Source organism: Hypanus sabinus, chromosome 9, assembly GCF_030144855.1.
Source record: "Hypanus sabinus isolate sHypSab1 chromosome 9, sHypSab1.hap1, whole genome shotgun sequence".
Lineage (NCBI taxonomy): Eukaryota > Metazoa > Chordata > Chondrichthyes > Myliobatiformes > Dasyatidae > Hypanus > Hypanus sabinus.
In genome coordinates, this window is record NC_082714.1 from 23,781,212 (window position 1) to 23,796,527 (window position 15,316).

The following is a 15,316-nucleotide window of genomic DNA, read 5'->3' on the forward strand; positions in this document are numbered from 1 at the left end:
ATTCCTTCAAACTCCTAATGTAGTATAGCCACTGTCTTGCCTTCTTTATAACTGCATCGATATGTTGGGACCAGGTTTGACTCTCAGAAATCTTGACATCTAGGGACTTGAAACTGCTCACTCTCTCCACTTCTGATCCTTCCTTGAGGATTGGTATGTGTTCCTTCGTCTTACCCTTCTGGAAGTCCACAGTGATCTCTTTCGTCTTACTGACGTTGAGTGCCAGGTTGTTGCTGCGGCACCTCTCCACTAGTTGGCGTATCTCACTACTGTACACCCTCTTGTCACCACCTGAGATTCTACTAACCATGGTTGTATCATCAGCAAATTTATAGATAGTATTTCAGCTATGCCTAGCCACACAGTCATGTGTATATAGAGAGTAGAGCAGTGGGCCAAGTACACACTCTTGAGGTGCACCAGTGTTGCTCGTCAGCAAGGAGGATTTGTTATCACTAATCCAAACAGATTGTGGTCTTCTAGTTAGGAAGTCAAGGATCCAATTGCAGAGAGAGGTACAGAGGCCTGGATAGAAAACCTGCTGTGACCTATGGTAGTCTAGAGTAAACCTGTAGTTAATCTTTATATGGTGAACATATTAATTGTGGAATATGTTTACATTATAGTGTTAATGCTGTTTTTATCCCCAGAACAGTTTACATATTACTGCAAACAGCAGATGTAGACATGGAGAACCCTGAGGTTGAAATCAAAGCACGCAATCCAGTGCCAGTGCAGATCACAGTGCTGAGAGGCAGGAACTTGGTATGTATCATCTTGGTAGTTTATCCAAAGAAGGTTAAATCTTAGTTTGTGGTTGCACACTTGAAGGGATACTTTCATTCAGATTTGTTTAAACAAAGGGCAACTGCCTTTGTGAGTTTTGTCCCAGTGCTTATATTGCTACAATCAATCCTCTGTTACAGGTACAGATAGTGAATGCATACAAGTCCTAGCAAAATGCATGTTAGAGTTGTACAAGGATAACTTAATGATTAGCTCCCATTTGTAGCATCCCCTATTGTCATGGCAGAGAACAGCACCTGTTTAGAATTATTGGATATGCATTATGCATATTAGAAGAAACTCAATTATATTTTTGTACTGCAGCATAAACTCACTATTTAATGTTTATGAAAATTCATTATTCTGGGAGCTGATGGTATTCGGTGTGATGGCGTAGAACAGCAAGTAACAACGTAAGGGCACATGGAATGTGTTTAAGCCAGCTACTGTCTTGAATTTTAATTCTATTTGTCATTTTTGACCAGATTCCACAGTTTACATTTAAATACCATGTTAAATTGCATGCTTTTGTAGTTGGGATTTCAACTTTAAAATATACAATAGTTAGATCAAAATATTTTTTTTCATTTCATTCTGTGTCTAGTGTATTCTATTGCAGAAAGGAAGTAAGATAGATAGTCCAATGTCATATATCCGTGCTGATTTTAATAACATCCATCTTGGAGACTCGGGGAAATTTCACATAGCTGAAGGTGAAATAGAGTACAATTTCACAACAAACTTTGATTGCTCATTTGATGGAATTCAAGGATTGGACAACCTGGTGCATAAACCTGTAATTTGTGAGTATCAGTTTCCTTTGCCTCTGATTTGTAAGCATACATTGCTTGCTCGCGTTAGTTTATAAGAACAACTATGGTGGAACTGAGTTATAATTCCATTACAGTCCTTAAGTGGAGGGGTGCAGGATAATAAATTTTCATGCTCTTGGTAATCAAGTTTAAATCTTCAACCATAATCATATCTCAGATGTGAATCTGGGAATGTTGGAGAATTAAATTTAATTATACTATGGTATTGGACCATGTGATAGACAATATAGAGTCATAGATATGTAAAACAGTAGAGCACAGAAATAGATCCTTTGCCTCATCTAGTCCATGCCAATCTATTAATCTGCCTATGCACCTGGACCATAGCCCTTCATACCTCTCACGTCCGTGTACCTATCCAATTTTCTCTTAAATGTTGAAATCAATTCTGCATCCATCACTTCCACTGGCAGCTCATTCCACACTCTCGCCACCCTTTGAGTGAAGGAGTTCTCCCTCATGCTCCCCTTAAACATTTCACCTTTCACCCTTATTTCATAACCTCTAGTTCTTGTCTCATCAACCTCAGTGGAAAAAGCCTGCTTGCATTTATCCTACCTCTACCCCTCATAACTTTGTCTACCTCTATCAAATCTCCTCTCATTCTTCTAAGCTCTAGGGAATAAAATCCTTTACCCATTGAACCTTTCCCTATAACTTATATCCTCAAGGCCTGGCAACAGTTGCTCACTCTATATGTTCTACCTTGCTTTGTCCTCCCAAAATGCAATTGCTCACACTTGTCTACATTTACTACTTCATCTAGAATGCCAAGCATCTTCTCCTTTTTTACCAATCTCCCCTGTAGGACCTTGTCAAAGGCTTTGCTAATGTCCATGTAGACAACATGATTAGGCAAGACCTATTATGCACAAAGTTCATGTTCAAGTTTAAATTCAAGTTCATTTTCTGGTCATTCAACTGTAAACACGTATACTACTGAACAAAACAGCATTCCTCCAGGCCAAGATGCACAACACAGTACATATAACTCAGATACATAACTCGTAAGGTAATATTACCATTAGTAAATTAAAAAGCAATAAGGTGCTTTTACAAGACAACTTAAAAAGTTAACAGTATAATGCTACTGGTGTTTCATGCGTGATGTGACCTGGGTTGTGGCAAGGAAATCAAGTAGTCTTGTGGCCTGGGCGAAGAAGCTGTTTTCTACCCTAACAGTTTTCCTAATGCTACGGAACCTACTGCCTGATGTTAGGTGGTCAAAGAGATTGTTGGATGGATGGGAGGGATCATTAAAAATGCTAAGGGCCCTGTATGTGCAGCGCTCCTGATAAATATCTCTAATGGGCAGAAGAGAGACCCCAATGATCCTCTCAGTAGTCCTCACAATCCTTTGTAGGGACTTGTGGTCAAAGCCACGTTGACTATCCCTAATCTGCCCCTGTCTATCCAAATACTTATATATCTGGTCCCTTAGAATACCTTCTAATAACTTACCTACTGCTGATGTCAGGCTCAGTGGCCCATAACTTTCTGGCATATTTTTAGAGCCATTCTTAAACAACAGAACAACATGAGTTGTTGTTGTTATCCTCCATTCCTCCAGTACCTCAGCTGTCACTAAGGATGATTTTAAATATCAATGCTAAGGCCCCTGCAATTTCTGCACTTGCCTCCCACAAGGTCTGAGGGAACATTTTGTCAGGTCCTGGGGTTTAATCCACTCTAGTATTCCTCAGGAGAGCAAACACCTCCTCCTCTGTAATCTATATAAGGTCAATGAAGTCATTGCTGCTTTGCCTTATTTCTATGGGCTCTGTGTCTGTCTCCCGAGTAAATGCAGACACAAAAAAATCAATTTAAGATCTCCCCCATCTGTTTTATCTCTATGTATATATGACCAGAGGACCTATTTTGTCTCTTGCTTTACTTTTGCTCTTTATACATCTGTGGAAACACTTAGGATCCTCCTTCACCTTGTCTACTGGAGCAACCTTAAACCTTCTTTTAGTCCTCATGATTTCCTTCTTTAGTGTTTTCTTACATTTCTTATACTCCTCAAATACCTCATTTGCTCCTTCCTACCTATATACCTTTTATGCTCCTCCTTCTTCTTAGCCAGGACTACAATATCTGTCAAAAACCAAGCTTCCTCAAACCTTGCCCTTGCCCTTTATTCTGACACACTTGCCGGATCCTTTCTGATGCCATCAAAATTGGCCTTCCTACAATTTAAAATCTCAACCTGAGGACCAGACCTACCCTTCTCCATACTTATATTGAAACTAATGGCATTATGATCACAAGATGCAATGTGTTCCCCTACACAAACTTCTGTCGTCTGCCCTGTCTCATTCCCTAATAGCTGCTAGTTCTGCCCCCCTTGCAACCAAATCTTACTAATGGCTTCAATATCACTGTTCCATGCCTTGCCCTAAGCACACCCCGCTTTCCTACAATACACCTTGCATTGAAGTCTACACACCTCAGAACATTAGTCCCAACATGCTCAACCTTTAATTCCTAGACATTTCCTTTGAACTTACTCCACCCACCCCCCCATCAAACGCTTTCTAAATGCATGCCCTCTAGCACTTGACCCAAAAGTACTGTTTGCATTTTAGCCCAAAACATCCAACTGTTTATTTCCCTCCATAGATGCTGCCCGACCTGTTGAGTTCCTCCAGCATTGTGTAGATGTTGCTCAAGATTTCCAGCATCTGCAGAATCTCATGTCCATGATATGATCCTTCATCTTCTGCTTGTTATGTTTTGAAAGTTCTTAGGAGAATTATTAATATCTTTTTGAAATGTTTTTTCCATTTCTATATAACTATAGTAACAGTTATTGAAGTTTTCCCTAAGGAAAAGAAAAAAAAAGATGAGAAGACTGTTGTATTTGGCCAAGCTACGGTGGACTTACTGCCTCTGGTTCAAGGTGGGTGATATCAGCAGAAATCTCAATTATATGATTTATCTATTCAATAAATCTGATTACACATAACCTGATGTTAAATTTTCTCACCCTTAGGGGAATGTATGTTTTCAAAGACTGTTGCAATCCACCCTCTAGGCGGAGCTCCTTTAGAACAAACTGCATCAGATGAAATTAAGGTAATCAGTAAAATACTAGCTTTGTGGTGCCTGGGCTTGGTGTGAGCTTGTCACATCTAAATTATGTGCCAAGATTGATTCCGTTATATTTTTCTGCTATAATAAAACAGATGTAGGACAACTGAGTGGCTTGCTCAGCCATTTCAGAGTAAACCACATTGTCTAGAGGCACATATGGGCCTGACAAGGTGAGGGTCACACGTTTTCTTACCTAAGGATATTAGTTGACCAGTAGTGTTTATATAAAAACAGCTCCATAGTTCCTTGTTATTGGTAAAAGTATATTAGGATTTGAAATAAAATTCTTGGTTTGTGTTGAAGAATTGCAAACTTACAGTTTTTGGACTATTAGTTTATACCTCTAGGCTATTAGTTCAGTAGTCCTGATATGTGGTGGGCACAATCTGGTCAGGCATATCTTGTTAGTCATAAACAGCTTTTAGTTAAGTTTAATAGCATTATCAAGTTAGTTTGGTGGATAAGAGAGGAAGTTACAGTACAGAATCTACTTTTGTGAAATGCTCCTATTAGCAATACAGTTTCATTGGAAGTCCCAATACAGTCGGCCCTCCTTATCCGCAGGGGACTGGTTCTGAGACACCCCGCGGATACAAAAAAACACGGATGCTCAAGTCCCTTATTTAGCTGTCTAAGTGCGGTGGTCTTTAGGACCCAGTGAACTCCTGGACTTTATTTAATGTGTCTCAGTGCGGTGGACGTTAGGACCAGCGCAGCTCTGAATCTGCAGTGTTTCTGATCACAAAAATAATCATGATCACGATTGAAAATAAGGTGGAAGTAATAAAGCGATCGGAAAGAGGTGAAACGCCATTGGTCATTGGAAAAGCATTAGGCTACAGTCACTCAACGATTGGAACAATTTTAATGGAGCATGTGAAAGGCCCCGCCCCGATGAAAGCTACAATTATTACTAAGCAACGCAATGGTTTAATTATTGAAATACGTGTTTCTTAAGTGTTTTATATTCATAGAAAGGTAAAATATGTACTATATACTAAGAAAAATGTTTGACTAACTGACGCTAAATAATACCTGATGTACCTGTTCCAACTTCAAATCCGACTTAAAGATGGACTCAAGAATGGAACTCATTCATAGCCCGGGGACTGCTTGTACTTTAAAGTCATTTCTAGATTACTTATAATACCTAATACAATGTCAATGGTATGTAAATAGTTGTTATACTGTATTGTTTAGGGAATAATTACAAGAAAAAATAGTCTGTGCATGCTCAAACGAGTGCTGGAGAGAGAACTATCGGGTTTTCCTGATCCGCGGTTGGTTGAACCCGCACATGTGGAATCCGCGGATAAGGAGGACCGTCTGTATGTGCAAATCCACTAGTCCAATGGAGGCAGGTTCTTGAAATTGTCATGGCTGAGTGGAGGGTGGGAATGGGGGGGGGGATGGTAGCCTCTAACAACCAAGTCCAGCTCCTGGCCTTCACATGTGGCTTAGCTATTAAGCCTGGCAGAACTGTTTCTACTGACAAGGGCAAAGGCAGGTTACTGATGCCTTAAAACCATTGACTCTGGGTAGATGGGGCTTGTCTGCCATAGTTGGCAGCTCATCTATGAGAAGGAAAACTCTGATCTCAAACCTTTGCTGCCATGCGGCTATACCCATTCATGGGGAAGGCTTTGGGAGTAAACCCAAGGAAAAATCTGGAGTTCCTAAGGCAGTCCTATGTGGAGTCAAGTACTGACTGGCTACTCTTGCAATGCCATTGGTTACAAACTATATCAGTTTTTGCCATTCCTTTGGGAGATTCGTAAGCTGTGTGGAGAGGGGGAGCATGCTGCATGGGCAACATCATGCTCTCCATTTTGTACTGCCCTGGATTGTGTATATGTAGACAGCCAGGATACAACATTCATGGTTAACCCTGACCACAGGAAGCCTCAAGAATGGATGTGGTCTGTACTAAGATTGGAGGACTGTTTGTCTCTGTGTGTGAGTGTTGATGGGAGGAAGGAAAGGGGCTTGTTTTGATTCTCATAGACATCCTCATCTCCCCTCAATCTTTGTTTTAAGGGAAACAACTAACTGCTTTCGATCTCTCCTCAAAATTCTCCGGCAATATCATTCTCTGGTAATATCGTAGTGTATCGTCACTACTCTTTATCAAATTGTTACAGCATTGCTGTAACATAGTGACTCAGGCTATCCAAGCACTATTTAGCTGTAGCCTAACTAAATGATTGAAAACAAATATCTTGACCACCTTGGTTCCAGAGTAGCTCATAAGGAATTCCCATGTGATTGGAAAGAATAAGAAAAAAAATCCGTCAAACTTACCACCATCAAGTTTGGAAATTTGATCTTTAGAATCTAATGAGCTGTTTATGCTAAAGATATAAAGTAAGTATAATTAGTAGTATAACTTTGTAATATTTGCACTTTACCAGTTGCTATGTTTTATATGCAGGTTTTACTGGAAGTTACTGTGTCTGTCCCAGAGCCTTTGCTTTCTGAAGCTCAATTAGAAGCATCTAATTTGCTGAGGATCACTGCAGAGTCTGCCTATTCAGTTCCTGAGAGCTGGAATCCCACAGGACCACAATTTAATTATACAGTTGCACCATTTCTTCCAGGAGCTCCTCAGGTAAACAGAGAACCCCATTTTCCAGGAAAGTACCTTGCATTGATTGTAAATAGCACTAGAATAGTTCACTCATTTGGTATTTACTCACAAACTAAACTCCCTTCCACCATTTTACCCTATTAACATGTCTTTCTGCCTCATCCATTTAACCTGATCAATCTAATACCTTTGTGAGTCATCTCAACCACTTCATGTAGTAGCATAATTTATTTCCTCACCACTTGCTAAGTAATGGTCTAGGGAGATTATACAGCTTATACAGCTGTGTAGAATGAGCTTCCTGTAGAAGTAGTAGAGGCCAGTTCAGTTGTGTCATTTAAGGTAAAATTGGATAGGTATATGGACAGGAAAGGAGTGGAGGGTTATGGGCTGAGTGCGGGTAGGTGGGACTAGGTGAGATTAAGAATTCGGCTCGGACTAGGAGGGCCGAGATGGCCTGTTTCCATGCTGTGATTGTTATATGGTTATCTGGTTATATATGTAAGTAAGGAGTTGGTGCAGGAAAGAGGGCAGAAGATTTTTGGATCATTGGGCTCTCTTCAAGGGAAGGTGGAACCTGTACAGAAAGGATGGTTTGCACCTGAACTGGATGGAGACTAATACCTTAGCAGGAAGGTTTGCTAAACTAGAGTTGCAGTGAGATGAGATCCAGAGTGCCAGAACAATTAGTAGAGATTGTGGTTAGAGCTAAGGAACTGCAAGGGTGAAAAAAAATACTCTGATGGGAATTGTATACAGACCCGAAAACAGTATTAAGGATGTGGTCTATAAATTATAACAGGAGATAGAAAATGCAAACTAAAAAGGAAAAGTAGTAGTAATGGGGGATTTCAATATGCAGGTAGATTGGGAAAATCAGGTTGGTGCTGGATTCCAAGATGGGGACTTTCTAGAATGCCAATGAGATAGCTTTTTAGAGCAGCTCGTAGTTGAGCCCACTAGGGGATCAGCTATTCTAGATTGGCTGTTGTACAGTGAACCAGAATTGATTAGAGAGCTTCAGGTAAAAGAACCCTCAAGAGCAAGTGATCATAATATGATTGAATTCACCCTGAAATTTGAGGAGAAGCTAAAGTCAGATGTATCAGTATAACAGTGGAGTAAATGGAATTACAGAGGTGTGAGAGAGGAATTGGCCAGAATTGAATGGAAAAGAACACTGTCAGGGATGACGTCAGAGCTGCAATGGTTGGAATTTCTGGAAGCAATTCAGAAAGCACAGGATATATAGAGTACATCCGAAAGAGGAAGGAGTACTCTAAAGGCAAGATGACACAACCATGGCTAACAAGAGAAGTGGAACCCAACATAAAAGCCAAAGAGCAAACACGAGGAAATCTGCAGATGCTTGAAATTCAAACAACAACACACACAAAGTGCTGGTAGAACACAACAGGCCAGGCAGCATCTATAGGGAGAAGCGCTGTCGACGTTTCGGGCCGAGACCCAAAGAGAGGGCATATAATAGAACAAATATTAGTGGGAAGATAGAGGATTGGGAAGCTTTTAAAAACCAACAGAAGGCAACTAAAAAGTCTTTAAGAAGGTAAAGATGAAAAACAAAAGTAAGCTCGCCAATAATGTTAAAGAGAATACCAAAAGTTTCTTTAGATACATAATGTGTAAAAACAGTGGATATTGGACCACTGGAAAACAATGATACAGAGGTAGTAATGGGGGACGAGGAAATGGTGGATGAACTGAATAAGTATTTTGCATCAGTCTTCACTGTGGAAGATACTAGTGGAATGGTGGAAGTTCCAGGTGTCAGTGGTCATTAAGTGTGTGAAGTTACCATTACAAGAGAGACATTCTTGGGAAACTGAAAGGTCTGAAGGTAGATAAGTAACTTGCATCAGATAGCATACACCTCAGGGTTTTGAAAGAGGTGGCTGAAGAGATTGTGGAGGTGTTAGTAATGATTCCTGAATAGTTCTGAAAGACTGGAAAATCATAAATGTCACTCTTCAAGAAGGGGGAGAGGCAGAAGAAAGGAAAGTATAGGCCAGTGAGTCTGACCTCAGTGGTTGGAAAGATGTTGGAGTCAATTATTAAGGATGAGGTCTCAGGGTACTTGGAGGCACATGATAAAATTGGCCATGGCCAGCATGGTTTCCTCAAGGGAAAATCTTCCCTGACAAAACTGTTGGAATTCTTTGAAGAAATAACAAGCACAATAGACAGAGAAGAATTGGTTGATGTTGTGTACTTGGATTTTCAGAAAGCCTTTAACAAGGTGCCAAACATGAGGCTGCTTAACAAGTTTCAAGCCAATGGTATTACAGGAAAGATTCTAGCATGGATAGAACAGTGGCTGATTGGCAGGAGGCAAAGAGTGGGAATAAAGGGAGCCTTTTCTGGTTGGCTACCAGTGACTAGTGGTGTTCCACAGGGGTCTAATTCTGATTGGGACCGATTCTTTTTACTTTATATGTCAATGATTTGGATGATGGAATTGATGGCTTTGTTGCAAAGTTTGCAGGCGATATAAAGATAGGTGGAGGGGCAGGTAGTTTTGAGGAAGTAGAGGGGCTACAGAAGGACTTAGACAGATTAGGAGAATGGGCAAAGAAATGGCAGATGGAATACAGCATCAGGAGTATTGTGAGTATACTTGGGAAGTATACTCATTTGGAATATTGTGAGCCGTTTTGGTCCCTTTATCTTAGAAAGGATGTGCTGAAACTGGAGAGAGTTCAAAGGAGGTTCACGAAAATGATTCCAGGATTTGGTGGCTTATCATATGAAGAGTGTTTAATGGCTCTGGGCCTGTATGCAGTAGAATTCAGAAGAATGATGGGTGACCTCATTGAATCCAATCGAATGGTGAAAGACCTTGATAGAGTGGATGTGGAGAGAATCCATGGTGGGAGTGTCTAAGACCAGAGGATACAGCGTCAGAATAGAGGGGCTTCCTTTTAGAACAGAGATGAGGAGGAAGTTCTTTAGCCAGAGAGTGGCAAATCTGTGGAGTTGTTTGCCACAGGCAGCTATAGGGACTGGGTCTTTATATCTATTTAAGGCAGAGATTGATAGATTCTTGATTTGTCAGAGCATGAAGGGTTACAGGAGGTTGGGGCTGAGAGAAAAATTGGATCAGCCATAGGGCCTAATTCGGCTTCTATACCTTTGGTCTAATGTATTTTTTTTTAACAATAAAACCAAAATTATGCATAGAATTTTTGTATGAGTTAACCAAAACTTTATTGAAATTCAGTATTTTTATTGTTTAAAAAAAATTCAAATCTCCTTAAAATATTCAGCTAATCATATTAAATTCAGCAAGCATTAACTTCCTAAATATCTAACCAGTTCAAAGGAACTGAAATGGCATTATTTAATTATGTCAACTGAATTTTATTTCAGAAGGTGATTTTTTCTAATGGGATTTTGAAAGCTGCAGGGGAAAAGGAGATCAGTGTAAGACCAAAGAGATGGCCAATAAGCAACATTGTTGCATTTGGGGCTCAGAATATTCCAGATTCCTTCATTGAGGTTTCTCCATATGAAGATGAAGATGGGGAACTAAACAGCAAAGAGGTAAGACTTAAGGCAGGCAATGTAATATACTAAGATCAGTGCTGAAATCACTGTTGTCAGCCACTCATATGAATGTACTCAGAAATCAGAAATACAATTTCAAAATTTGTGGATGTCAGCGAATTATGGGGGGTAGTCAATACCATGGACTGCACGAAAATAAAGGAAAAGGTTCATAAATACGGAACAAGGATAATAGGACAAATGACCTATAAATAGGTAATTGTGAGGTAGTATATTTATTCAGAAGAAAAAGGATATTGCATACTTACTGGAAAATAACCTGCTAAATTGATTAGTGGAGCAAAAAGATCTAGTGTAAAGATTGAAATGCATCTAAAAGTAACAACGCCACATAAAGCACAGCATTGTGATTAATTTCTTGAGTTATAAAAAAAAAGATGTTACAGATTAAACGACAGACACAAAATGCTGGAGGAACTCAGCAGGCCTGGCAGCATCTATGGAAAAGAGCACAGTCAACGTTTTGGGCCGAGTGCCTTCATCAGGACTTGGAAAGAAAAGATGAGGAGTCAGAGTAAGAAAGTCTGGTGGGGGGGGGGGGAAATGGAAGGAAAAAGCACAAACTGATAGGTGAAACCTGGAGGAGGAGGGAGGGTTGAAGTAAGGAGCTGGGAAGTTGATTGGTGAAAGAGATACTGGGCTGGAGAAGGGTGAATCTGATAGGAGAGGACAGAAGGCCATTGAAGAAGGAAAAGTGGGAGGAGCACTAGAGGGAGATGATGGGGAGGTGATAAGGTGAGAGAGGGAAACAGGAATGGAGAATAGTGAAGGAGAGGTGGATGGGTTCAAGAAATCGATGATAATGCCATCAGGTTGGAGGCTACCTAGATGGACTATAAGGTATTGCTCCTCCAACCTGCGTGTGGCCTCATCTGAACAGAAGAGGAGGCCATGGATTGATATGTCAGAATGGGAATGGGAAGTGGAATTAAAATGGGTGGCCACTGGGAGATCTCAGCAAAGCGATCTCCTAATCAATGTCGGGTCTCACCGATGTACAGGAGACCACACCGGGAGCGCTAGACACAGTAGATAGCCCCAACAGACTCGCAGGTGAAGTGTCGCCTCACCTGGAAGGACTGTTTGGGGCCCTGAATGTTAGTGAGGGAGGAGATGTAGGGGCAGGATTGGTGCCAGCAAGGAGATCAATGGGGAGGGACCAATAGACAAGGGAGTCACGTAGGAAGCGATCCCTGTGGAAAGCAGAAAGTTGGGGGGGGGGTGTGGAAAAGATATGCTTGGTGATGGGATCTTGTTGGACATGGCAGAAGTTACAGAGAATTATGTACTGGATGCAGAGGCTTGTGGGGTGGTAGGTAAGGACAAGAGCAACCCTATCCATGGTGGGGTGGCAGGAGGATGGGGGTGAAAGCAGACATGCACTAAATGTAAAAGATGCATTTGAAGGCAGCCTTGATGGTAGAAAAAGGGAAGTCCCTTTCTTTGAAGAAAGAAGGAGCTTAGTTCTGGAATGAAAAGCCTTATCCTATGAGTAAATGACGTGGAGATAGGGAAATTTAGAGAAGTGGATGGCATCTTTACAAGTAACAGGGTGGGAAGAGGTATAGTGCAGGTAGCTGTGAGAGTCCATGGATTTATAATATATCAGTCCAAAAGCTGTCTCTAGAGTTAGAGGCAGAGAGGTCAATAAAGGGGAGGGAGGTGACAGAAATGGACCAGCTAAATTTGAGGGCAGGGCAGAAGTTGGAGGCAAAATTAATGAAGTTGATGAGCTTCACTTGGGTGCAGGAAGCAGCTCCAAAGTTATAGATTAAGCTAATTGATTCTGCTGCATAGGATTGCTGCCACTTCCCTGATGGTTGATTCAATGATTCTTGTTATAAGTAAATGTGGATCACTGGAGAGCTCAAATTCCTTTAAATGTGATAATAGTTGGCTGACTTTGCATCTCTCTATTTACCTTGTGCAGAATTAGAACATTAAGATGTTGGAGAGAACTTTGTTTATGCTGCAAAGAGGTTATGACATTTTCAGTTTGAGTTTCATTGCAATTGGATTTAGGGTTGAATATAGTGAGTGAAAAGGGTTAGCTGTACCTCTCCTTTGGAAAGAATTGGATCCAGCTCTGTGCAAAGTCATGTACTCAAGATAATTTGTTTTGAAATACAATCTTTTTAGCAGTCTAGTTTTGCAGTAAGTGCAGCAAGTTTTTCACTGTTTCCTGATACTCTCCTGCTGATAGCCCTACCTGTGTCTTGTGCCGAACTTATAGCTGATTGCACCTTCCTTATAGCTGCTGTTTATGCTCTGTTTCTCCAAGTCTGTTTCAGACCGCATGTTCCTATTATGGCATAATGTAAAGAGTACATCTACGATGTGTTGCAAACAATAGTACGGTTTCATTTTCTGAGCTCTAGGCTGGGAGTGCAAGATCAAGCTGAGGATGTTCTTCACCATCCTTTTTTTTAACGATTCTTCCATGGCTTTACCAGCTTGCATTTCTTGTGTATCTGGAAAAATAGGTATGTGTTTGCTTGAGGCAGAGGAGAAAAGTAAGGGATAAACCATCTGCACCTTGCATGTCACTATTGGCCAAATCCAAAGAATCAAGTAACACCAGACAGCAGCCCAAAGTTGTTCTGCAATGAAATTGACATTCTATACATACTTAGAAGCTGAGGTAGATATTTCTTTTGTTCTCTGTTAATCCATCACTACTATTGCTCAAGCTGGAATAATGATGCAAATTGAATTAAAAATTGTGTTTTAAAGCTCCCCCAACATATTAAGCTCTTCTCAACTCCTTATCAGCTGTTCCTTAACAAAAGTTGGACTGATCAAATTTGCTGATTTCACTTTGTCACTTGTTTGTAAACAACAGTTAAATGAGCTCTTGAAGATATAGAAACAAGAGAAAGTCTGCAGATGCTGGAAATCCTAGTAACATACACAAAATGCTGGAGGAACTCAGCAGACCAGGCAGCATCTATGGAAAAGAGTTTAGTTGACGTCTCAGCCAGAAATGTATTTTCCATAGATGCTGCCTGGGCTGCTGAGTTCCTCCAGCATTTTTTGTGTCTTGAAGACACAGGGCCCGATTGAAAACAACAAAGCTACCTGAAGGAACGTACTTGAAAGGATGGTCATACTTTAATAAAGCACAACCAGCTGATTGGATTGTTGAATATAGTTTAATTAGTAACGTTACAGATGACACCTGTAGTAACACTTTGTGGTATTTACCAAAACGGCTTCATCTGATACAGATTTGTTCCTGACAGAACAAAAGACAGATCTGAGAATTTTACATCTTTCAATTATTATCCAGGACTGGGCATTTAGAACAGAGGCAGAAAATTTGAAGAAGCGTGTCACATGGAACATTGAGCGACGCTGCTTTATGGAGCCTGAGGCTTTGTCGAGGTAACTACTGTATCTTATATAAATTTTAGTATAAACAGGAATTGGGTTGAATAACCACTTGTATTATGTTTTTTTGTTTCTGGACTCTGGAGTTGAATCCAGGCAAAAATGACAGGAATTAAAGTCTCTGCTGTCATCATGAAATCACATCTTAGTTTTTGAAAATAACTGTCCTTGTGGCTTTTAAGATTTCTATTGTTTGAAGTGGAAGAGTTGTACTGCTAGAATAATTTACATTCTTTCTGAGGGTGGTGATTAAAAAATTCACAAAAATGTTTTTCACTCAATAAAAAAACTATATATAATTGAAGTTCTAACTTCCAGACCACAATTATGTTAGTATTTTGTAGGGACTTGTCAACATCTATAAAATATATTGTGCTTTTCACAATCTCTCCCTCTGGAGAGAAAAATGAAAGTATGTGCCTGACATGCATTTATTTTGTATGGTGAAATTTCTGAATGCATGATGCATTTCAATTTTTTTTCAAGTACGTACTTTGGAAGCCAATAATTCCCTTTCCATGATTGGATTTTAGGCAAGAGGAGTCTTAATTTTGTTGGAGCAGAATCCTGAAACTGTGCAACAAAGTATATTTGATTTATATATTTTAGGCATTTCTTTCTTTCTAGCTGACAGTCTACCTAAGATAAAGTGAGTTTTAAGTTTTTATTATGCTTTATGCCTTCAAGAATCCTTTGAACCATGTTCAGGTAAAAAAATTTAAGTTATATGGTTAGCAAATTATTCAAATATGCATTGTGCTCATTTGCATTCATGGCTCAACTTATGCCAATGGCAATAAAGGGAGTGATAGCAGCAATTGCAGTCACTCTCAAATGCCAAAGTATGTAGTGTTGTCCGTCTGTGTGCAATGCTGATTTGATGCCAAATTTATCATTTGCCTAATCTTTCAGGCAATATTACCAGGGTAGGTCACACTACCTCCACTATGTAATCATTGAACAGGAGAACTATTAAAGCACAGAAGGCCATTCAACCCATCAGCTGTGTTGAGTTCCTATCAAGCAATCTATTCCTTTT

General features: G+C 40.1%; 1 protein-coding gene across 9 annotated transcripts in view; it reads left to right on the forward strand.

Moving 5' to 3' along the window:
- cfap70 (cilia and flagella associated protein 70) overlaps positions 1-15,316 on the forward strand; it is an 81,011-nt gene that overhangs the window by 3,876 nt on the left and 61,819 nt on the right. For 4 of the 9 annotated variants that reach the window (XM_059979298.1, XM_059979295.1, XM_059979290.1 and 1 more), the window contains exons 2-8: positions 651-765; positions 1,391-1,589; positions 4,423-4,521; positions 4,615-4,697; positions 7,147-7,323; positions 10,690-10,863; positions 14,177-14,271. In XM_059979298.1, the coding sequence (XP_059835281.1) occupies positions 688-765; positions 1,391-1,589; positions 4,423-4,521; positions 4,615-4,697; positions 7,147-7,323; positions 10,690-10,863; positions 14,177-14,271 (905 nt within the window). In that variant the 5' untranslated portion in view covers positions 651-687. Of the gene's footprint in view, positions 1-650; positions 766-1,390; positions 1,590-4,422; positions 4,522-4,614; positions 4,698-7,146; positions 7,324-10,689; positions 10,864-14,176; positions 14,272-15,316 lie in introns of those variants that run through there. The other 5 variants (XM_059979293.1, XM_059979291.1, XM_059979294.1 and 2 more) reach the window with 5 other exon arrangements.